Here is a 25,298-nt window from a genome sequence, read left to right as displayed (position 1 = left end):
GATAACAGGGCTTTGAAAAATACCATAGAAATAATAGACAGTCTATTATTTCTATGAAAAATACCCAATGCATCTGGAAGTTAGTGAAATATTAAAGTAATGAAAAATATGTTTTTTTTCTCTGTCGTGTGACGTTAGCCCTTCTTTGCAAATTTTGGGTTGTTATTATTCATCTCGTCTGTGAAGTTGAATCTAAATTTTTTTGAAACGTTCATTCTTTGAAAAAATAATACTAGTACTGTATATAATCTGGAGTTAGAGAGATAATATTAACAGCCGAAGTTTTCAACAATGTAAGATCACCGGAAACATACCAATACATTCACCACGAATAAGTTGTTGCTGAGGATTTGTACAGTAACAGTTGTATGTTCCTAGATAGTTGGTACATGATTGATCTTGGCCAGTGCATTTCTGTGGTGACTCTGTACATTCATCTATATCCTCTGCAGAAATACAACACATTATATATTAATAAGAAAAAATTATATGAATATGCTCAAGGCTGTGGCACTATTTCTCCCCTGGACGGTTAGTACATATCTGCATACTATACCATTTATACATAATAGAAAAATTATGTACTTAAAAGTATAAAGTAAAACATGTTATTCAATAAGGGGATTGTACTAAGTCATATTGAAGCCCCACATCTTATAGATAACTGGCTTGCTAAAATGAACAGTTAATAAATGTGGTGGTGTTGTGTGATCCTAACGTTTTCTGTTTTTCATATTACACCAGGGACGTATATAGCTAGAAGCTAGAATTCGTCTTTTGCTCTACTGACTTCTTTGAGCTAGAGCTATGAACATATGAATATTATGTATACCGCCTCAATTAAGTGGTCTAGCTACGGCTCAACACTATAATTATGCTCCAACTCAAGTTTAATATTGCATTGGGCAAGCTAGGGACACGTTTGATATAATCGCAAATTTAATCGAGAGCGTCCAGGAAATTATCTAACTGCAATTGCGTGAAAACTCACTGCATGTACAATTGCATGACCACAATTCAATAGGGAGCAGGACGTTGATCAAAGACAAGGGATGTGCATGACAGGGCGGATGTACACCGGTGCATCCGATGCACTGCATGAGTATCCCATTTGCCGATAAAATCCTCTTTCATAGAAATTTTATATTAAGATTTAAAGAAGGACAGTTCTTTTCTTACCACAGTAAATTAATTATTGACACAGCAAGCAAGAAATAGAGATTACTTCATGGTTAGCGAGTGCGTACGATTTTTATGCACGAGTTGCGAAGGATCGCAATACGAACGAGTGAGCGTAGCGAACGAGTGAGTTTGCGATCCTTCGCAACGAGTGCATAATGAAAATTGTACAAACGAGCCAACCATGAAGTAATTTGTTTATTAAAATGTGTATAGAGATCAATTTGATAACGACACGCTTTTAATATACAAAAACACAGCGAGCAACAAAATCGAAACTTTATGCATGAAAACAGATTTATTACCGTTCAGTTTCTTCGTAATTTTGTTCAATAGAGGTTAGACATTCTTTCCGAAAGATTTGAGAATCTGCTGAATGTAAAAATATCTTGAATATGAGAATTATGTTTTGAATCTCACTCCTATATTTCGACACCATCTTGAAAGAAAATGTAAACAAATTGCCGCCAAAATGACATACGACAATTTTTCACGTGTGAAGAATATCGTACGTCCAATCAAAGCCGTGTATGGCATTTTTTCACACGTGAAAAACATCGTACGTCCAATCAAATTGCATGAAATTAATTTGCACAGTGAAATACGATTTTTATTTCATCATTCTGCTGTGCATAAATCTCTATACACATATAATAAACAGAAATATGTAAATAGTGAGACTAACCGCAATGCTTTCCATTTCCTTTATATCCAGCATTGCAAACACACTCATAACTTCCGATGGTATTCTGACAAACAGCGTCTGACGAGCAATCATTATCGCCATTACATTCATCAATGTCTAAAAGAGAAAAGAGTCATGCCATACATATCTACAAGGACGAAACTAAATGCGATACTTGAGGGGGGGGGGGGGGGGGGTGAATATAAGGCGTAGCCAGCATGGATAGAACTACTGGTTACGCTGTGACATTTAAAAAAAATGTTACTGCTTATCCTGATTGGTTTACAGTTTGAGGTTAAACATTTTCCGGTCAAACTTGAAAGTTTGAAATGTAAACAAATGCAATAAATTTATCACGTTTAACAATGGCTAGCAAGTAGCTGTAATAAGGGGGGTATATATTCGTATATTCAAGTTAACAGACTGTAAAGATAAATAGTTTTGGGAAGGAATTGGTTACGCACATGCAACACGAATATAATTTATGAATATGCCCCCCGTCATATTTATCGACAACCGATTTCTTTTCCTGGCAACTGATTTCTTTTGCTCGTATATAAACTAGCAAGAGTTTCGTATATAATATATTTTTTCACATTTTTCAAGCTAAGTATTGAACATTCACGCATTCTGATTGGGTTATTGAATATGTAAACAAACTGCTGATTGGTCTAAAGCGAAATTCCAATGTTTACCTGTGCAATTTTCGCCATTGCCTTCGTAGCCCTCGTGGCAGGTACATTCATACGAACCATCTACATTGGTACAATTTGCATTTACATCACAAGGATTTGTTTCGCATTCATTGATATCTAAAAAATATGAGATAGGTGAATTAGTTATTTTTATTGGCTAATAATTCTGTACTATCTCTTTAGGTGTCATGCAGGGGTGGATACATGCAGCATTAGTCTTTCGCTGACTGATGCGATGTATTGAACAATACTGCAGCACCTCTGGGGGGTATATAGTTCGGCATATTCTTTTTTACCAATATCGATGAAATATACCATGCATATTCCGGTACATTCGACTTTACCAAGGTATACCAATTAAGGTATACCATCCATACTTCAGGTATATCTGACTTTACTAAAGTCGAATATGCCACATTCCGGTATATTTGACCTTCACTATTTTTATCGTGTTTACTCAGTATACTTTTCCATAGACTATAGTCTTATATATTTTTTTCGAATTTCGTATTTATTTTTTTGCGTTTCTAATGTTTTGATTGAGGTGAATCTGGGTCCGCCACTCATTTAAAGAAAAATACCAATTCGGTAACCCTTAACGCATGTTTCTTTTATATGATGTACCTGTACAGCTGGTGCCATTGCCTTCATATCCCTCGTGACAGTTACATTCATACCATCCATCAACATGGGTGCAATTTGCATTTACATCGCAAGGATTTTCTTTGCATTCATTGACATCTTCAAAAACATAGGACATTATTATTTTAGCTCTTAGTAATTAAGGTAACAATCTTTCTTTTTTCTGCTATCCAGCTAAAATAATTCGTAAATAAAGTACTTTCGGCACCATTACTATAGTGGTATGTATGTATATTTCATAATTAAAGGCATAATTTATCTCAAAGCTGCATGTACCTGTACAATTTATGCCGTTTCCTTCATAGCCCTCATGGCAGTTACATTCATACGAACCATCTACATTTGTACAATTTGCATTGACATCACAAGGATTAGTTTCGCATTCATTGATATCTACAAAAAGACTGAAATAGTTAATAATAATAAGCTAATACCGCGTTGCTTCTTTAGATTTCAGCGCAAATAACAAAATGAGTTGTTCATTTTCCCTTGTTGAATCTGAATTTAGACGTTTTGCGAATTGAGCAGAAATTTAATTCCTTGCATGTCTCTGGTAAATTGATGTGAGGAGCGAATTAATAAATGCAGTATTCTGGCTAACTGATGCTACATTTTGAACCACAATGCAGCAACTCGATAGGGGGCATATATTTCGGTATTATTCTATATTACCAATGTCGAATATACCATATTTAAAAGTTATTCTGCGAACTCGAGTCCTATATATGTGCTGATAACTGACGAGGCGCGCAGCGCCGTGTTAGCTATTAGTCATATACGTTGAGAGTGAGCAAAATAACTGTTTTATTATTTTACGCCAGCGCTGGATAAAACAACTTTCAAATTCATCCGTAATTTGAACAATAGTGAATTACCTTTTTTAAAAAAATTGAATAATTTGAATCCAGTATCGTGTTTTTTTCCAACGTTTTAATACAAGAGAACAAGAACAAAGCCGTATATTTTGTAAACCTATAGTTTTTTTTACCTCGGGACCGTTGAATACTCTTCTTTCAAAGTTTGTCGCCCTTTCGGTGCACTTTGGTGCACTTGTATCAAGGGAAACTTAAAGAATTTATCTTCGCTTAACTTCCCAAATCTTGCCGCCTTTTTGTTTACGTTTCTCTACTCTAGACAGATATGAGCTAATATCTGCCTAGTACAGCCTCTTTCAGGTTTAACATTAGCTTATGTTCAGAGCTTGTGTATATAATAATTAACCAAATTATTCGCTGAAGGCAAGGTGATCATCGAGGAATATTCATCTTGACTTCGTCTCGGTGAATATTCCCCGATAATCACCGAGTCTAAGGCGAACATTTGTTTTAGTACTTTTGCACAAATGAATTGACACAGGAACTGCATTTGTTCGTTTATCTCTTTGTAAGAAACGTCCACAAAACGGCTAGCAGCCATTTTCAAATTATTTTGTTATATTCACCTCCAGGTGAAATGAACAAATTTCAAAATCGCGGCTAGCCGTTTTGCCGCCGACGAGATACGTCGAATCTGACCATTTTCGCTGACTATGACCAGTTCGGTAACCCTTAACTTAGCTAATTGCATGTTTCTTTTATATGATGTACCTGTACAGCTGGTGCCATTGCCTTGATATCCCTCGTGACAGTTACATTCATACCAACCATTAATATGGGTGCAATTTGCATTTACATCGCAAGGATTGTCTTCGCACTCATTGACGTCTTCAAAAAACATAAGACAGTTAAAATTATTACTGTTTAGTCAGGAAACGATTCTTTCTGTTTTTCTGCTGGTAAATTGAAAAAATGAGTTTTTTCATCAAATCCTTGTGGTACCATTACCACAGTGGTATATATGTGTATTTAATAATTTAAAGCATTATATGTCCCAAACTGTACCTGTACAATTTATGCCGTTTCCTTCATGGCCCTTGTGGCAGGTACATTCATACGAACCATCTACATTTGTACAATTTGCATTTACATGACAAGGATTTGCTTCGCATTCATTGATATCTACAAAAAGATGAAATAGATTTGGTTATTTAGACTATTAATAGGCTAATAATTCTCTATTGTCTCTTTGCATTTCACTACCTTAGCGCAAATAACAAATTGGGTTGTTAAATTTTCGCTTGTTAAAACTGAACTAACGCGTTTTGTAAATTGAGTAGAAATTTATGTTCTATATAATAACAAGTACGACACCAGGAACTGGTGATGTATCGAAAGAAAGCGCGTTTTTCTCAGAGTTATTAGTTGTAATAAATTCTGTTTTCATAAAGGTATATTTTTACTTCTCTCCAGTGATTTAAGCAGCTTTGGGGTTTTTTTTTCAGATCTCATTTAAAACTGGTGGACTTTTTTTCATGGTACATTTTTTCTCCCAGGCATTTAAAGGCAAATAGAATAGGTGGTACAGTAGTGTTGGTTTAAAAATGGAATGAACGATAATTAAATCACACACTGTTGGTAGCTAGATTGAGCATTTTAGATCAGTTTTGTATATTGACACAGACTGCCTGTAGATTACGCAACTATAGTATAAAATTATTAAATAATTTTATTGTGAATTCTGATTTTTACTGACAAACTGTACCTGTACAATTATTTATTCCGTTTCCTTCATAGCCCTCGAGGCAAGTGCATTCATACGAACCATCTACATTTGTACAATTTGCATTTACATTACAAGGATTTGTTTCGCATTCATTGATATCTACAAAAAGATGAAATATTTAAATTTATTTAGTTACTTAGGATTTTTTAAAATAGGCTATAATAATTCTGTATTTCCTTTTTAGATTTCAGCGCAAATAAGAAATGGGGTTGTTTAATTTTCGCTCGTTAAAACCGAAAAGACGTTTTGCGAGTTGAGTAGAAATTTAAATTCTTGTGTCTGGTAGAAAAATCCCAAATTGATGTCAGGGGCGGATAAATGCAGCATTTTCGCTAATGAGGCGATATATTTTGAAGCATACGGCAGCACCTCTATAGGTGATGTGCAACTATGGACAACTTGCGCTTTCTTACAGACTAATTTCTTACATCGGCGATAAAAAGGATATTTTCTGAAAGAGCTTACTAAAATTATTAAGACTGCAAAGTTTGCCTGGGAGTTTTTGTAAATTACGGAAAATATAGCCATGCGAAGTTGACGAATTTTGTATACTTTTGTATTACGGCCGGGAGTTTGTAACTAATTTAGTTACACATTTCCGCACGTAATACAAAAGTATACAAAATATGCCAACTTCGCATGGCTATATTTTCCGTATTTTACAAAACTTCGCAGCCAAACGTTGCATTTGCACTAATTTAAGTAAGATCTTTTTAGCTGTGGTGATTTATTTTCTTCTAGTTACTTCAATCAAAAATTAGTCTAAAGCGCAAGTCGTCCATTCCCGAGAAACTTATCAGACAAAGAGATTTTCGCCATGTTGGAATTTGGATGACATTTGAATTGCAAAAAGGTAAAATTCTTTGTCAAAATCATCGAACATGGCGACGATGCCGTCACATGAGAGCCACCTATAGGGAGTATATTAACTGATTATTTACCGAGCATGAGGTCTGTACTGTGAAATATCAGGCAGATCCGAGGCTTTGTAGTATGCAAAAACCTTGGTCTGACATCTCACAGCATATAATATATTTTGTCTTACCAATGCACTATGCATTGAAATTTATGCACAGTAGAATGATCGTATTTCACTGTGTAAATTAATTTCATGCAATTTGACTGGACGTACGATGTCTTCCACGTGTGAAAAATGCCATACACGGCTTTTAAAAGGAAGTACGATATTCTTCGTACGTGAAAAATTGTCTTATGCATGTCATTCTCTCAAAATCTTTATGTCATAATTTTCAAATTGAAGACATTTTCACATTTAACACATTATAAAGTCTTTCGGAAAGAGCATTTAACTTCTATTGAACTAAATTACAAAGAAATCAAATTTCGATATTTCTCCTTAAATGGTTCAATATTTATTAAAATCGGTCAAGTATTCGCACATGCAGGAATCGCAAGTTAAAATGAGCCAACCACTTTGAGATATCATCTGAACCACGAAAATTGTACGATTATTATTATGCACTCGTTGTGAAGGATAGCAAACTCACCTGTTCGCTACCCGCTCCCGTTCGTTTTACGAACTTTCACAATTCGTGCATAAAAATCGTGCGCAATCGCCAACCATGAAATAATCTACATTTCCGGTATATGTATTGGACTTTAATAATTTACCATATTCAAACATAATGAGCCATACTTGTCTTAATTTTGGCCTGTTTCCTATTTATTTTTTTTGCTTTTGTGATGTTTTGTGAATCTTGATAAGCCCCTGGTTGATGTATTAATATCGATTTAGTAACATATTTAATTGCTTATTTGATATACCTGTGCAGCTGGTGCCATTGCCTTCATATCCCTCGTGACAGTTACATTCATACCAACTATTAATAATGGTGCAATTTGCATTTACATCGCAAGGATTGTCTTCGCACTCATTGACATCTTTAAAAAACATCAGACAGTTAAAATTGTTTTCGTCAGGTAACGATTTTCTCTTTTTTTCTACTGGTAAAATGCTAGTTGCCACTGCAGAATACAATAGTCTGCTGGCCTAACCTATACAATTGCTCACGTTACTTTGACAAGTTTTCTTTGTTGACTCATACACACGAGCGAAATTTGTACTTCCACAATTTTTTCTATGTCAAGTGCACTTGTTCAAGTATACCTGATTTTGAAAAAGTGTAGTTGTCATAAAAAAATTGTCAAAGTTGGGTGTACAGATGAACAATTAAAACTTGTCATAGAACACCTGCTCGTCTGTAAGGGGCTTTAACGCTTACAAAAAATGACATTTTAAAGCAAATAATTATATTGTTTGTATTGGCTTTGCTGATTGTAAAGTGTTTATATGAAATAAAATTATTGTGTAAAATGTATGTTTTTGTTCCTTTATAACAAAGAACTTAATGTAGACTCCTTCGGAAAATAATGAGTTTTGTTTTTCCTCGAGTTTCAGACTCTTTGAAAAACAAAATTTACTATTTCCCTCTGTAGCGTACCCTAAGTGTATAATATTTCATAATTAAGAGAATAATATGCCCCAAACTGTACCTGTACAATTTTTGCCGTTTCCTTTATAGCCCTCGTGGCAGGTACATTCATACGAACCATCTACATTTACACAAGTTGCATTTACATCACAAGGATTTCTTTCGCATTCATTGATATCTACCAAAAGAGAAATAGTTAAATTTGTTTATTTAGGCTATTAATAAACTAATAATATTGTATTGTCTCTTTATTGCGTAAAAATTTAGGTTCTATTGTTCGGTAAAAAATTAGTAATTTGATGTCAGAAGCGGATAAATGCAGCATTTGGTGACTAATTCGAAAATTCTTCTCAGCTAATCACTGATCTCCATTTCACCGAAAGTGAGGCTTCCCATATAATATCAGGTGTGATGATCCTTACTGATTATACTATATCAGACCTTCACTATTTTTTATCGTATTTTACACAGTATACCTTTCCACTACTCTTTTTTTTGCTATTCTTGTATTTATTTTTTTGCTTTTGTGATTTTTTGACTGATGCGAATCTGGATAAGCCCGTGATTGATGTATAACTATCGATGTGGTTTAGTTAAATGCATCTTTGATGTACCTGTACAGCTGGTGCCATTGCCTTCATATCCCTCGTGACAGTTACATTCATACCATCCATTAATAGTGGTGCAATTTGCATTCACATCGCAAGGATTTTCTTCGCATTCATTGACGTCTTCAAAAACATAAGACAGTTAAAATTGCTATTATGTAACAATTCTTTCCTTTTTTCAGCTAGAACTGAGACAATAAGTTGTGTTATAAAATACTTTCGGCACTATTATTACATGCAATAGTATACTGTATAATTATGTAACTATATTTAATAATTAAGCGCATAATATGTCCCAAACAGTACCTGTACAATTTATGCCGTTTCCTTCATAGCCCTTGTGACAGGTACATTCATACGAACCATCTACATTTTTACAATTTGCATTTGCATCGCAAGTATTTGTTTCGCATTCGTCGATATCTGCAAAAAGGTGAAACAGGTAATACTTGCCCGACGAACTGGGGCAAGCAAAGATTTAGAAGAATTTGAATGGGTAGCTCGTCTTGACGCATCATACGGGGAGGGTACGAAACACAAAAATTTCAGCATAAAACGGCTCTTGCGCCCTCCTTTTAACACATAAATAATTACCCAATTCCCGTGCACTTTCTTAACGCGCGATTCTATTTCGTTTAACGTATTTGTCTGTATAATTATGTAGCTCATCCAGATAGTTCGTCGGGCCGCGCGTGCATGTTTATGCTCAGACGAATGATCTGTAAAACAGATTATTCGTCCAGACGGATTATCCGTCCACAGTATCAATCGGACCAATAACATGCTAATATAATTCCGCGGTCAATTTAGCTTTCAGCGCCAATAATGAATTGATTTGCTTAATTTTTTATCTTTGATGTCAGGGGGCAGATGCAGCATTTTAGCATTGACTGATGCGATATTTTGAACCATAATGCAGCACTTCTAGGGGGTATAGCTATATATTCATATTATTCGATCTTATGAATGTCGAATACACCGAATTCCGCTATATTCGACCTTATATGAAAGTCGAATTATACCATGCATATAAAGGTATATTCGAACTTGCAAATTAAGATATATTCGATCTTACTGAAGTCAAATATACCACATTCCAGTTTATTCGACCTTACGGCAATATACCACATTCGGGTATATTCCACCTTCACTTTCTTTATCGTGTTTTACTCAGCACCTTTCTAAAGACTAGTGAACCAGAGAGCAGCGTGGTAGCGTAGCGTGGCAGCGTCTTCAAACAACTTAGCATCAAATGTGGTATAACAACTGCTTAAAATAGACGAAACACTTCTCGACGTTTCGACCTGATGCACTTCGTCAGGAGAGTTAGTACGAAGGCCTTAAGGTTGAAACGTCGAGAAGTGCTTTGCCAATTTTAGGACGTTGTTATATCACATTTCATGTTAAGCATTCTATAGAATAGTCTTATTTTTCGCCATTTCTCTGATCGATGTATAAATATATAATTGGCAGCCCTAAACCTGGCTAATTGCACGCTTTTATGCATGATGTACCTGCACAGCTGGTGCCATTGCCTTCATATCCCTCGTGACAGTTACATTCATAATATCCATTAATAGTGGTGCAATTTGCATTTACATCGCAAGGATTGTCTTCGCACTCATTGACGTCTTCAAAAAACATAAGACAATTAGAATTATTATTATTTAGTCAGGTAACGATTCTTTTTGTTTTTCTGCTGGCAAATTGAAAAAATGAGTTGTTTCATCAAATCCTTGTGGTACCATTACAACAGTGGTATATATGTATATTTAGTAATTTAAAGCATTATATATGTCCCAAACTGTACCTGTACAATTTATGCCGTTTCCTTCATAGCCCTTGTGGCAGATACATTCATACGAGCCATGTATATTGGTACAATTTGCATTTACATCACAAGGATTAGTTTCGCATTCGTTGATATCTACAAAATGATGAAATAGTTGAATTAGTTATTTAGGCTATTAATAGGCTAATAATTATTTACTTTTTTTTTACATTTCATTGCAAATAACAAATTGGGTTGTTTAAGGTGGCTCCCTACAATTTTTTGAAATATTGAAAACTTGTGGTTTTGATTTGAAATTTTAGCACGAGATTTCTTGCTAAGGAAAAGAAATTTCCCAGATATATTAACCAACATTCTAACAGTCAGAAATTGCCCATAAGCATGACGTCATTATCGTTGTTATGGTAACAATGACGATTCAACATGGCCGACATTTTACCTATTCACGCATTTTACTCGAAAACAAGTTCGGTTACCCCAATTTTTTATTTTATAAAAAGTTTTCTTACAAAAAAATAGAAAATTTGAACCAGTTAAAAAAAAATCTATAGAGCCAAAGTATAAAAAAATGAAAAAACGTGATTTTTTGTGATGGAAATTTTTTGGCTATATAGAAATTTTTTAAACTTGCTCAAATTTCCCATTTTTTTTTAAGAAAACTTTTTATAAAATAAAAAATTGGGGTAACCGAACTTGTTTCGAGTAAAATGCATGAATAGGTAAAATGACAGCCATATTGAATCGCCATTGTTACCATAACAACGGTAATGACGTGGTACTCAAAGACAATTTTCGACTGTTAGAATGTTGGCTAATATATCTGGAAAATTTCATTTCGTTAAGCAAGAAATTTCCTGCCAAAAATTTCAATCTAAATAATTAGTTTTCAATATTCTTAAAACTGTAGCGAGCCACCTTAATTTTCTCTTGTAAAAGCTAAACTCAAACGTTTTGTGAGTTGAGTGGAAATTTAAGTTCTTGCGTTTCGTATAATTATAGCAAATAGATGCCAGGGGCTGCAGCATTTCTAGAACTTTAAAATATGATATCTAAGGTTAGAGACTGTTTTAATTGTTTTAGCTATATTGAAAAATAAACGCACGCGCTGACCATACAATGAACGAGAAATTGTAATATTGGAATTTCGAGTTCATTGTATGGTCAGCAAGTGCGTTTATTTGTAAACAAAACACGAACATAAACTCTCTAACACTTTTAATATACAATCTAAGTTCATTGATTGCTGCATTGAAGATGCAAACTTCGTTGCAGTCTGTCATTTTTGAATAAACCATGATTTTCACGGGTTATTGCAAAAAAATTTTGATTCATATGATCTGTCGCCTAGCAACAAGAAACCATGTGATTATTTAAGCTATTAATAGGCTGTAATAATGCTGTACTTCTTTCCAAAGACTACTCTTATTTTGGCCAATATTATATTTATTTTTTTGCGTTTGTGATTTGGTCACTGATAACGACTTAGCAGTATAATATACAAAGAACACCATTTTTAAAAGCTAAAAATTCTAAGTTGGCTCAGTTCAATTTTGAAGAAAAAGATTGATGATTTTACCTGGGTAAGATGAATTAGAAGGTCTTGTCGCGTTGCCTATAAAGAAAACAAAATAACTCACATTTTTACAAATTGGTAACAGTTTTCTGACCTTCGCTCCCCATGCACGAACCACGGGTTCTTTTTTTGAATTGGGCCATAAATGTGACTGGCTGCAAATAGATTTTGAAACGGGATAAGAAATGGCAAACCAGGCCCAACAAAATGATGTTGAGCTAGAAACAAAGAGCTGTGAAACTTATATCAACTTTCACCTATAAATACTGTTAGTTGTACAATCTTTTCGACATGCATGCATATTCACCAGCATATTCGACAACGAATATTTTTCTAGTAAGGCCTGTTTTACACATCTGCAGCCGAATTGTAGCGAAAAGTGGTCAATCTTTAATCTTTATATTTCATCGATTCACTATACATGCGATTCGTTTCAGTGCAAAACGCACCTAAAGCCTTATTTGTTTTAGACTTTTTTACACAACGCTCGGTTTTTATCAATTCGCACAGTAAATATTATATTCAATTTATTCTCTTTCATTAAGTAACCACAGGAATGGTAATAAAAAATTGTGGTAATTAAATAATCTCTAAACCATACCATTGCAAACAGAGAATGACAGATTCTGAACCAAGGACGAGAATTCATTGAAGTTATTCAACAGGAAAACATGATCATCTGCAGGAGCAGAAGCCATTGTTTTCAGTTCCAAAACATTAATTCCTGAGCCAATTCCAATGGAAAATATGATGACGCCAATGTTTTTAAGTTGTTGGGCAGGTTGATAAACATTTGCACTGCTTCGACCATCAGTAAAAACTATCAAAACTTTCTTTACTCCTAAAATACATTACAAATAACGACACTGATGTATAAAGTTTACATTTCCAGTAACACAATCAGAATGCATAATATAAGTATGAATACGTCGGTAGAACGATAAATTATTTCCTTTCAATATTTGACCTTGGCCTAAATTAGTATAATTAATCTTAATTTCATACCTGTAACTTGAGAGTCATTGAACATTTCTGCATAAGCTTTGATCAATGCTTGAGCGGTGTTAGTACCTCCTCCACTGTACGGAATGCTGTCTATTGTTGAGTGAAGATCTTGTCGGGAGACAAACTTTCGAGAAAATGAAAAGTGCACAGTGGAAAGTGTCGCGTAAGACATAACTGCCACTCTTGTGTTGTTTGGCGAAATGTTGAAATAATCAGTAATATCTTTGATAAAAGATTTTGTTTTATCAAAATTAGATGACCCGATACTACCAGAACTGTCCAACATAAATCCGAGGTCAACCTTTTTCGGGCATATCGTAATGTTTTGACCTATAAACGAGAGTAACAACATTAATTAAGACCATCGCAAAAAACAATTGTGTTTCACCTTTCGAGATGCGATCAAACAATTATCAACTAGGTCCAACAGAATTATTCTTAATTAAAGAAGGTAATGGATGTATTAAAAAATGTTTTGGATGTCAAAAATATGCCGTACATGTCACTCCATCTCCAACGTAACCAAAGTTGCAAAGACAATTGAAGGAACCATTGATATTAACACACGATGCATGACTATCGCAGTTGTCAATTTCAAGTTCACATTCGTCCACATCTGAATGATAATTTGAAGATAATTTTGAAATAAGTCGGCAACAGTTCGGGTATAAGGTACCACTAGTTTCTAGTTAATTAGCTTGCATGGGTGTCTGGTTTTGACATTCCTTACTTCCCCAGAGTTCATGTCATCAACTTGTTAAGAATGGTTTGTAAAGTCACTCTAAATGCAACTTCATAAATATTTTATGTCATTATTCACTATACGAGTGCTATTTCCATGAACATCAAACACTCTGCACATTAAGGCGTGTTTCTCTGCTAACGTTTAACTTCACATACCTTTTGCATTCTTTTTGTATGATTAAAATATTTTACAGTATATGGGCGAGGCTATATAGAGATTATGTCAATCTTTTCTGAATTTATATTCGAAAGGTTCATATAGTAACGGTAAATCCATCGTCGAAAAGATGATGATTATAAACGTAGGTTAATTTTGGAAAGATGACCTATGATTATCACCGCTCCAGAAAGTTTTAAATCGCTAATTAATATATGTTTTCACGTATTCTTCCGCTGACAAAATAATTTCCGTTCTGAACTTATCTTAAAATTGAACAGTTGAAATTTAATACAACAGACTTGCCCATACTTTTAATGAGTTTTCCATTTGGCATAACTATTGTTCGCAAAAACTCAGCCCTAATTCGTAAACTAAAGCCGCGTATTCCATTATAACCTCTATACAGTAAAGAAAGAAGCCACGTGCAGTGCACAGCAAGAATATTAATATCCTATTGTGCTATATAATCATATACCAAGCAATGCAGCTACAATAAGCGATAAATATATACCTGTGCACACTTCTCCTGTGCCTGTATAACCGATGATACAAACGCAATAAAATGATCCGTTAGTATTTATACATGATTTTTCAAAACTGCAGTTGTGAAATCCAAGTTTACATTCGTCTATATCTAAAATGAAATGATTAGATAATAATTTTTATAGCGGTTTGTGTCAGAAATTCCTCTGACATTTTTTTGACCGATCTCAATTAACAATCTCCCAGCGGGACATTTTTTAACTATTTCGGCCTTAGTCAGCTTGCTCGCGCAAGATTCTTCTATAAAGTTATTTTTAGTTACAACTTACCATAAGGAGTCGAATAGTTCAAAACAAAACCAGGGAATGCCACTGAGCCATCCGTATGAAACACCGTGAACAATTTGGGTCCAGATGATACCAGATTTCTGGGTAATTGCTGTCCACAGAATCTGCCCAGCCTTTTCGCTGACGTTGAATTTCCATTATACACTTCCAAATAGTCATATTTACAACTAGAACCACTTTCCAGCTAAAACGTTATGCAATTTGTATAAATTATTTCTCAATTTTGCACTGCGAATAAAATTGATTTCAAATTTTTTAAGCTTGAAACTATATTATTCTAAGAATTTCTAAAGACATAAATAGAAAATGTTGTTTTGTATAAAATCAGAACAAACATATTAATAATTAAAGTTCAGTCAATGAAAGATTACTATTATTCATTTGATAGTGTAATCGTCTTTGATTAGCTGGAAAAGCGGAACGATACACTAGCTGACGCGTGAGCAGTCTTTCGGAATAAAAACGTTAAGACGATGCAGTTATTAGGTATAAAAACATGACTTTGTTATGTCGCTAAGGTTTTTTTCGCTCAAACAGGGCCGGAGGAACGATATTTTAAATCAAAATAGCCTACCGAGAATGATGTAAACTGTAGTAAAATATTTCTTCCATTGGTGCTGGAAATAGTCCAACTGCAAACCATGCCATTAGGGTATGGAAGAGGATAAAGAGGGCTTGTGAGTTTCCCTGGAGGATACAGTTGACTTTCCCCACATAAATCTGGAAAGATTATTCACACAAAAATATTGAAAGATAAAGAAAAGTGAAATTTATCGGCGATTATTTTTTATTAGAATGGTTGATAGAAACATGTTCAAACTTAATTAGCCCAGACTTATAGCGGCGGAAGAGCATTAATTCGGGTGGGGACAATTATTCATATTATTCACGTTCGACAATATTACTTTCTTAAACCTCAATGCAAAAATGGAAACGCAATGCCAAAGACCTGTTTTCAAATATGCATAATTAATATTAACTAATGCGTTCTTTTACCTGGCGCTAATGTGGTAAAGGGTACTGTCCTGTAGGTCGCTGTGGAGAAACAAATTAGTATAATTAATCTTTTTCTTCAATTTATATTCTTTGATATTATATACTATTTTATTTTAGCTGCGAATGGAAGCTATTGTTTTTTTGTGGGTCTGGTTACAATCTTTCTAAGGGTTAATTTTTGTCTTAATTTCGAGGAAATCATAAAGATATCAAATTCAAGCGAGAAACTTTCCGCTTTTGATAAATTTCTACATTTTCTGAAAGGGCTTATTAAACTTAGTAAAACTGCTCATACCAATCATATGTTTAAAGATCTAACGAACAATAACTTTTTAGGAATCGTTAATGAGAAGATGTTTAAACCTTTATTAGCTAAGGCCTGGGGCGAATTGCATGCATCTACGAAGGCTTGATAGCCCTTTCCACAGACAGGAGCCGTGGAAGATTGCTTTTGTCGGGGAGGGCAATTATTCATATATTCACGTTTGGCAAAATTAGTTTCTTATGAAATTGATTGTTTTTACGATATATAGATATTTGCTCTCCAGCTAACGATCTTCCGTGGCCCATGTGTTTTCGATAATTATTGACTTTTTCAAGCAGAGAAAAAATGCTTCGATTGAAAACCAGCTATTCGGTGGAGAGCGCTATTCGTCGGATAAACGCCGCTGGACAGTGAAACATCAACATTGAGTACCAATTATTTATTACCTGGATTAGTAGTGGGTGGAATGGTGCCTGTAAAAGAGAAAACGAAATTTCTCCGTATTTTATTTTGTGTCATTATGCAGCGGAGTAGTGCAGGTGATTATTCATATATTTAGTTCTACCCGACGGAGCTGTATCTTAAGCTATTGCACTTGCAAGTGTAATCCGTCCGCCAGAAATGAATAATGAATACTCAGCCCCGAAATTTCGTTCTAGTTAAGCTACTAAAGTTATGTCGAAATATTTTTCTTATTTTTAGCTCCTTGAAACCCCAGTAATAGTAATATAGATATGGTTACATGTTAACCAATGGCTCAAATAACCCAGCGCACTTTAAAGGCCGGCGCACACTAGAGCTATGTGCTTAGCAAAAAGTCGTTCGTGGCCATTGGCGTAAGCCAGTTGCTCTCGTGTGCGGGCGACTTTTCCGGCGACTTTGGTCATTCGTGCCACTTACGGCAAATATCTAGCACGTTTGATAATTTCTGCCTCGCGTGCCGAAATCTTTCCGTGTGCGGAAAACTGAAATGGATTGTTTTAACAGCGCATATGTAATATACGAAAGTAGACATCCAAGATAGCGGTGCAAACAAAGCAAAACGAATTGGTGGCTGAGACCATATTGGATGACAAAATGGTTGATCTTTGGCCAGATTACAAGTGTTTATACGATGTGAATAGAAACAGAGAGAAACGGGAATGCGCTATTGCAGAAATAGCTAGTAAGCTTTCTCAAACAGGTAATATAATTAATAGCACTTGGATAACGGTGTTTAATCTATAGTCCGACAAAACAGCAACAAATATAACAACACCTCTTCGTCTTCACTTCCATCCATAATTTTGTTTTTGCAATCTGTCCGCCATCTTGGATGTATACTTTCGTATATTACGCATGCGCTGTTAAGACAATCCATAAGCAGATAGCTTTCAGTTTGCCGCACGCGGAAAAATTTCGGCACGTGAGGCAGAGATTATCAAACATGCTAGATATTTGCCGTAAGTGGCACGAATGACCAAAGTCGCCGGAAAAGTCGCCCGCACACGAGATCGTATATATCAACTGGCTTACGCCAATGGCCACGAATGACTTTTTGCTAAGCACATAGCTCTAGTGTGCGCCTGCCTTAACAGCTAAACTGCTCCCTATACGAATAAATTACTTCATTTCAATTATGTCGCTCATACGACCCGCTGCTGACGTCGACCAGGTCATTGAAATGTCAACTTACAAAACTCAAATACACAAGTGCCTTAGTGCATCTAGGTCGGGTTGAAGACTATTAGATTTATTATCCTTGGCTTATCGCTGCCAGGTAAATAATTTTACGGCGACTCAAGACGCACTTTTATTCTTGGAATCGGTATACACAGCAAGCGTTTGAAATCAGTTAAAACCAAGTAAGTGTGGCCTAAAATTTTATTGATCATGCAGTTCATATCTTAGATATTAATTTTACCTCGACTTGATGTATGAGAAGGCGTCGTATCTGTTAATAAGAAAAATATTTCTGCACATTCTCAAAGATTATAATCACCGTTTAATTTTTGTCAGCTGTTAATTTGCCAAACAAGTGAAACGACTTAAAAGCATAATATACAAAGAAGACCATTTTTAAAAACTAAAAATTCGAAGTTGGCCGCTCAGTTCAAATTTCAAAAAAAGATTGAATATTTTACCTGGATTAGATGTATTAGAAGGTCTTGTCGCTTTGCCTTTAAAGAAAATAAAATAACTGAAATTTTTACAAATTCGTAACAGTTTTCTGACCTTCGAGCCCCATGCACGAACCACGGATAGTTTTTTGTTTTGCGCTCTATATGTAACTGGCTGCAAATAAATTTTAAAACGGGACAAAAAATGGTAACTATATAATTATACCTAATTAATAATGTTAGGTTGTATATACAATCTTTTCGACATGCATATTTTACCACCATACTCGACAATGAACATTCTGCTATATAAGCCCTTTTTTACACATCTGCAGTCATATATCGTAGAGAAATGTGGCGTATTTCCTTCTTTAGGTATCGTATTAAAACGTGGTGAATATTTAATCGTTATATTTCATCGATTATTCTACGCCCGATTTTTGGCAATGCGAAATGTACCTAAGGCCTTATTGAATGCATGCATTATCTGTTTTAGACTTCGCACTTTTTACACAACGCTCGGTTTTTATCAATTCGCACAGTAAATATTATATTCAATTTATTCTCTTTCATTAAGTAACCACAGGAATGGTAATAAAAAATTGTGGTAATTAAATAATCTCTAAACCATACCATTGCAAACAGAGAATGACAGATTCTGAACCAAGGACGAGAATTCATTGAAGTTATTCAACAGGAAAACATGATCATCTGCAGGAGCAGAAGCCATTGTTTTCAGTTCCAAAACATTAATTCCTGAGCCAATTCCAATGGAAAATATGATGACGCCAATGTTTTTAAGTTGTTGGGCAGGTTGATAAACATTTGCACTGCTTCGACCATCAGTAAAAACTATCAAAACTTTCTTTACTCCTAAAATACATTACAAATAACGACACTGATGTAAAGTTTACATTTCCAGTAACACAATCAGAATGCATAATATAAGTATGAATACGTCGGTAGAACGATAAATTATTTCCTTTCAATATTTGACCTTGGCCTAAATTAGTATAATTAATCTTAATTTCATACCTGTAACTTGAGAGTCATTGAACATTTCTGCATAAGCTTTGATCAATGCTTGAGCGGTGTTAGTACCTCCTCCACTGTACGGAATGCTGTCTATTGTTGAGTGAAGATCTTGTCGGGAGACAAACTTTCGAGAAAATGAAAAGTGCACAGTGGAAAGTGTCGCGTAAGACATAACTGCCACTCTTGTGTTGTTTGGCGAAATGTTGAAATAATCAGTAATATCTTTGATAAAAGATTTTGTTTTATCAAAATTAGATGACCCGATACTACCAGAACTGTCCAACATAAATCCGAGGTCAACCTTTTTCGGGCATATCGTAATGTTTTGACCTATAAACGAGAGTAACAACATTAATTAAGACCATCGCAAAAACAATTGTGTTTCACCTTTCGAGATGCGATCAAACAATTATCAACTAGGTCCAACAGAATTATTCTTAATTAAAGAAGGTAATGGATGTATTAAAAATGTTTTGGATGTCAAAAATATGCCGTACATGTCACTCCATCTCCAACGTAACCAAAGTTGCAAAGACAATTGAAGGAACCATTGGTATTAACACACGATGCATGACTATCGCAGTTGTCAATTTCAAGTTCACATTCGTCCACATCTGAATGATAATTTGAAGATAATTTTGAATAAGTCGGCAACAGTTCGGGTATAAGTACCACTAGTTTCTAGTTAATTAGCTTGCATGGGTGTCTGGTTTTGACATTCCTTACTTCCCCAGAGTTCATGTCATCAACTTGTTAAGAATGGTTTGTAAAGTCACTCTAAATGCAACTTCATAAATATTTATATGTCATTATTCACTATACGAGTGCTATTTCCATGAACATCAAACACTCTGCACATTAAGGCGTGTTTCTCTGCTAACGTTTAACTTCACATACCTTTTGCATTCTTTTTGTATGATTAAAATATTTTACAGTATATGGGCGAGGCTATATAGAGATTATGTCAATCTTTTCTGAATTTATATTCGAAAGGTTCATATAGTAACGGTAAATCCATCGTCGAAAAGATGATGATATATAAACGTAGGTTAATTTTGGAAAGATGACCTATGATTATCACCGCTCCCAGAAAGTTTTAAATCGCTAATTAATATAGTTTTCACGTATTTCTTCCGCTGACAAAATAATTTCCTTCTGAACTTATCTTAAAATTGAACAGTTGAAATTTAATACAACAGACTTGCCCATACTTTTAATGAGTTTTCCATTTGGCATAACTATTGTTCGCAAAAACTCAGCCCTAATTCGTAAACTAAAGCCGCGTATTCCATTATAACCTCTATACAGTAAAGAAAGAGCCACGTGCAGTGCACAGCAAGAATATTAATATCCTATTGTGCTATATAATCATATACCAAGCAATGCAGCTACAATAAGCGATAAATATATACCTGTGCAACTTCTCCTGTGCCTGTATAACCGATGATACAAACGCAATAAAATGATCCGTTAGTATTTATACATGATTTTCAAAACTGCAGTTGTGAAATCCAAGTTTACATTCGTCTATATCTAAAATGAAATGATTAGATAATAATTTATATAGCGGTTTGTGTCAGAAATTCCTCTGACATTTTTTTGACCGATCTCAATTAACAATCTCCCAGCGGGACATTTTTTAACTATTTCGGCCTTAGTCAGCTTGCTCGCGCAAGATTCTTCTATAAAGTTATTTTTAGTTACAACTTACCATAAGGAGTCGAATAGTTCAAAACAAAACCAGGGAATGCCACTGAGCCATCCGTATGAAACACCGTGAACAATTTGGGTCCAGATGATACCAGATTTCTGGGTAATTGCTGTCCACAGAATCTGCCCAGCCTTTTCGCTGACGTTGAATTTCCATTATACACTTCCAAATAGTCATATTTACAACTAGAACCACTTTCCAGCTAAAACGTTATGCAATTTGTATAAATTATTTCTCAATTTTGCACTGCGAATAAAATTGATTTCAAATTTTTTAAGCTTGAAACTATATTATTCTAAGAATTTCTAAAGACATAAATAGAAAATGTTGTTTTGTATAAAATCAGAACAAACATATTAATAATTAAAGTTCAGTCAATGAAAGATTACTATTATTCATTTGATAGTGTAATCGTCTTTGATTAGCTGGAAAAGCGGAACGATACACTAGCTGACGCGTGAGCAGTCTTTCGGAATAAAAACGTTAAGACGATGCAGTTATTAGGTATAAAAACATGACTTTGTTATGTCGCTAAGGTTTTTTTCGCTCAAACAGGGCCGGAGGAACGATATTTTAAATCAAAATAGCCTACCGAGAATGATGTAAACTGTAGTAAAATATTTCTTCCATTGGTGCTGGAAATAGTCCAACTGCAAACCATGCCATTAGGGTATGGAAGAGGATAAAGAGGGCTTGTGAGTTTCCCTGGAGGATACAGTTGACTTTCCCCACATAAATCTGGAAAGATTATTCACACAAAAATATTGAAAGATAAAGAAAAGTGAAATTTATCGGCGATTATTTTTTATTAGAATGGTTGATAGAAACATGTTCAAACTTAATTAGCCCAGACGTATAGCGGCGGAAGAGCATTAATTCGGGGTGGGGACAATTATTCATATTATTCACGTTCGACAATATTACTTTCTTAAACCTCAATGCAAAAATGGAAACGCAATGCCAAAGACCTGTTTTCAAATATGCATAATTAATATTAACTAATGCGTTCTGTTACCTGGCGCTAATGTGGTAAAGGGTACTGTCCTGTAGGTCGCTGTGGAGAAACAAATTAGTATAATTAATCTTTTTCTTCAATTTATATTCTTTGATATTATATATACTATTTTATTTTAGCTGCGAATGGAAACTATTGTTTTTTTGTGGGTCTGGTTACAATCTTTCTAAGGGTTAATTTTTGTCTTAATTTCGAGGAAATCATAAAGATATCAAATTCAAGCGAGAAACTTTCCGCTTTTGACAAATTTCTACATTTTCTGAAAGGGCTTATTAAACTTAGTAAAACTGTTCATACCAATCATATGTTTAAAGATCTAACGAACAATAACTTGTTAGGAATGGTTAATGAGAAGATGTTTAAACCTTTATTAGCTAAGGCCTGGGGCGAATTGCATGCATCTACGAAGGCTTGATAGCCCTTTCCACAGACAGGGGCCGTGGAAGATTGCTATTGTCGGGGAGGGCAATTATTCATATATTCACGTTTGGCAAAATTAGTTTCTTATGAAATTGATTGTTTTTACGATATATAGATATTTGCTCTCCAGCTAACGATCTTCCGTGGCCCATGTGTTTTCGATAATTATTGACTTTTTCAAGCAGAGAAAAAATGCTTCGATTGAAAAACCAGCTGTTCGGTGGATAGCGCTATTCGTCGGATAAACGCCGCTGGACAGTGAAACATCAACATTGAGTACCAATTATTTATTACCTGGATTAGTAGTGGGTGGAATGGTGCCTGTAAAAGAGAAAACGAAATTTCTCCGTATTTTATTTTGTGTCATTATGCAGCGGAGTAGTGCAGGTGATTATTCATATATTTAGTTCTACCCGACAGAGCTGTATCTTAAGCTATTGCACTTGCAAGTGTAATCCGTCCGCCAGAATTAAATAATGAATACTCAGCCCCGAAATTTCGTTCTAGTTAAGCTACTAAAGTTATGTCGAAATATTTTTCTTATTTTTAGCTCCTTGAAACCCCAGTAATAGTAATATAGATATGGTTACATGTTAACCAATGGCTCAAATAACCCAGCGCACTTTAAAGGCCGGCGCACACTAGAGCTATGTGCTTAGCAAAAAGTCGTTCGTGGCCATTGGCGTAAGCCAGTTGCTCTCGTGTGCGGGCGACTTTTCCGGCGACTTTGGTCATTCGTGCCACTTACGGCAAATATCTAGCACGTTTGATAATTTCTGCCTCGCGTGCCGAAATCTTTCCGTGTGCGGAAAACTGAAATGGATTGTTTTAACAGCGCATACGTAATATACGAAAGTAGACATCCAAGATAGCGGTGCAAACAAAGCAAAACGAATTGGTGGCTGAGACCATATTGGATGACAAAATGGTTGATCTTTGGCCAGATTACAAGTGTTTATACGATGTGAATAGAAACAGAGAGAAACGGGAATGCGCTATTGCAGAAATAGCTAGTAAGCTTTCTCAAACAGGTAATATAATTAATAGCACTTGGATAACGGTGTTTAATCTATAGTCCGACAAAACAGCAACAAATATAACAACACCTCTTCGTCTTCACTTCCATCCATAATTTTGTTTTTGCAATCTGTCCGCCATCTTGGATGTATACTTTCGTATATTACGCATGCGCTGTTAAGACAATCCATAAGCAGATAGCTTTCAGTTTGCCGCACGCGGAAAAATTTCGGCACGTGAGGCAGAGATTATCAAACATGCTAGATATTTGCCGTAAGTGGCACGAATGACCAAAGTCGCCGGAAAAGTCGCCCGCACACGAGATCGTATATATCAACTGGCTTACGCCAATGGCCACGAATGACTTTTTGCTAAGCACATAGCTCTAGTGTGCGCCTGCCTTAACAGCTAAACTGCTCCCTATACGAATAAATTACTTCATTTCAATTATGTCGCTCATACGACCCGCTGCTGACGTCGACCAGGTCATTGAAATGTCAACTTACAAAACTCAAATACACAAGTGCCTTAGTGCATCTAGGTCGGGTTGAAGACTATTAGATTTATTATCCTTGGCTTATCGCTGCCAGGTAAATAATTTTACGGCGACTCAAGACGCACTTTTATTCTTGGAATCGGTATACACAGCAAGCGTTTGAAATCAGTTAAAACCAAGTAAGTGTGGCCTAAAATTTTATTGATCATGCAGTTCATATCTTAGATATTAATTTTACCTCGACTTGATGTATGAGAAGGCGTCGTATCTGTTAATAAGAAAAATATTTCTGCACATTCTCAAAGATTATAATCACCGTTTAATTTTTGTCAGCTGTTAATTTGCCAAACAAGTGAAACGACTTAAAAGCATAATATACAAAGAAGACCATTTTTAAAAACTAAAAATTCGAAGTTGGCCGCTCAGTTCAAATTTCAAAAAAAGATTGAGATATTTTTACCTGGATTAGATGTATTAGAAGGTCTTGTCGCTTTGCCTTTAAAGAAAATAAATAACTGAAATTTTTACAAATTCGTAACAGTTTTCTGACCTTCGAGCCCCATGCACGAACCACGGATAGTTTTTTGTTTTGCGCTCTATATGTAACTGGCTGCAAATAAATTTTAAAACGGGACAAAAAATGGTAACTATATAATTATACCTAATTAATAATGTTAGGTTGTATATACAATCTTTTCGACATGCATATTTTACCACCATACTCGACAATGAACATTCTGCTATATAAGCCCTTTTTTACACATCTGCAGTCATATATCGTAGAGAAATGTGGCGTATTTCCTTCTTTAGGTATCGTATTAAAACGTGGTGAATATTTAATCGTTATATTTCATCGATTATTCTACGCCCGATTTTTGGCAATGCGAAATGTACCTAAGGCCTTATTGAATGCATGCATTATCTGTTTTAGACTTCGCACTTTTTACACAACGCTCGGTTTTTATCAATTCGCACAGTAAATATTATATTCAATTTATTCTCTTTCATTAAGTAACCACAGGAATGGTAATAAAAAATTGTGGTAATTAAATAATCTCTAAACCATACCATTGCAAACAGAGAATGACAGATTCTGAACCAAGGACGAGAATTCATTGAAGTTATTCAACAGGAAAACATGATCATCTGCAGGAGCAGAAGCCATTGTTTTCAGTTCCAAAACATTAATTCCTGAGCCAATTCCAATGGAAAATATGATGACGCCAATGTTTTTAAGTTGTTGGGCAGGTTGATAAACATTTGCACTGCTTCGACCA

General features: G+C 35.0%; 1 protein-coding gene across 1 annotated transcript in view; it reads right to left on the bottom strand.

The window, feature by feature from the left end:
- The window catches only part of LOC114539273 (fibrillin-2-like), a 42,674-nt gene extending 17,488 nt beyond the window's left edge, over nt 1-25,186 (bottom strand). Inside the window, exons 1-29 of the mRNA XM_028559901.1 lie at nt 25,090-25,186; nt 21,732-21,811; nt 21,074-21,275; nt 19,860-19,976; nt 19,363-19,692; nt 18,961-19,200; nt 18,352-18,387; nt 18,132-18,161; nt 16,675-16,701; nt 15,964-16,002; nt 15,542-15,687; nt 14,950-15,151; nt 14,649-14,771; nt 13,733-13,849; nt 13,234-13,563; nt 12,830-13,069; nt 12,232-12,267; nt 10,674-10,790; nt 10,378-10,494; nt 9,170-9,286; nt 8,870-8,986; nt 5,782-5,901; nt 5,082-5,198; nt 4,788-4,904; nt 3,478-3,594; nt 3,184-3,300; nt 2,560-2,676; nt 1,865-1,981; nt 315-446 (exon numbers count right to left, since the gene is read on the bottom strand). Of these exons, the coding sequence (XP_028415702.1) occupies nt 315-446; nt 1,865-1,981; nt 2,560-2,676; nt 3,184-3,300; nt 3,478-3,594; nt 4,788-4,904; nt 5,082-5,198; nt 5,782-5,901; nt 8,870-8,986; nt 9,170-9,286; nt 10,378-10,494; nt 10,674-10,790; nt 12,232-12,267; nt 12,830-13,069; nt 13,234-13,563; nt 13,733-13,849; nt 14,649-14,771; nt 14,950-15,151; nt 15,542-15,687; nt 15,964-16,002; nt 16,675-16,701; nt 18,132-18,161; nt 18,352-18,387; nt 18,961-19,200; nt 19,363-19,692; nt 19,860-19,976; nt 21,074-21,275; nt 21,732-21,811; nt 25,090-25,186 (3,814 nt within the window). The remainder of the gene's footprint in view (nt 1-314; nt 447-1,864; nt 1,982-2,559; nt 2,677-3,183; nt 3,301-3,477; nt 3,595-4,787; nt 4,905-5,081; nt 5,199-5,781; nt 5,902-8,869; nt 8,987-9,169; nt 9,287-10,377; nt 10,495-10,673; nt 10,791-12,231; nt 12,268-12,829; nt 13,070-13,233; nt 13,564-13,732; nt 13,850-14,648; nt 14,772-14,949; nt 15,152-15,541; nt 15,688-15,963; nt 16,003-16,674; nt 16,702-18,131; nt 18,162-18,351; nt 18,388-18,960; nt 19,201-19,362; nt 19,693-19,859; nt 19,977-21,073; nt 21,276-21,731; nt 21,812-25,089) is intronic.
- Nucleotides 25,187-25,298: the final 112 nt, after the last annotated feature.

The sequence above is a fragment of the Dendronephthya gigantea genome, unplaced genomic scaffold (genome assembly GCF_004324835.1).
Source record: "Dendronephthya gigantea isolate DGI-Jeju-01 unplaced genomic scaffold, DenGig_1.0 000197F, whole genome shotgun sequence".
Taxonomy (NCBI): Eukaryota; Metazoa; Cnidaria; class Anthozoa; order Malacalcyonacea; family Nephtheidae; genus Dendronephthya; species Dendronephthya gigantea.
This window is presented reverse-complemented; position numbering and strand designations above follow the sequence as displayed.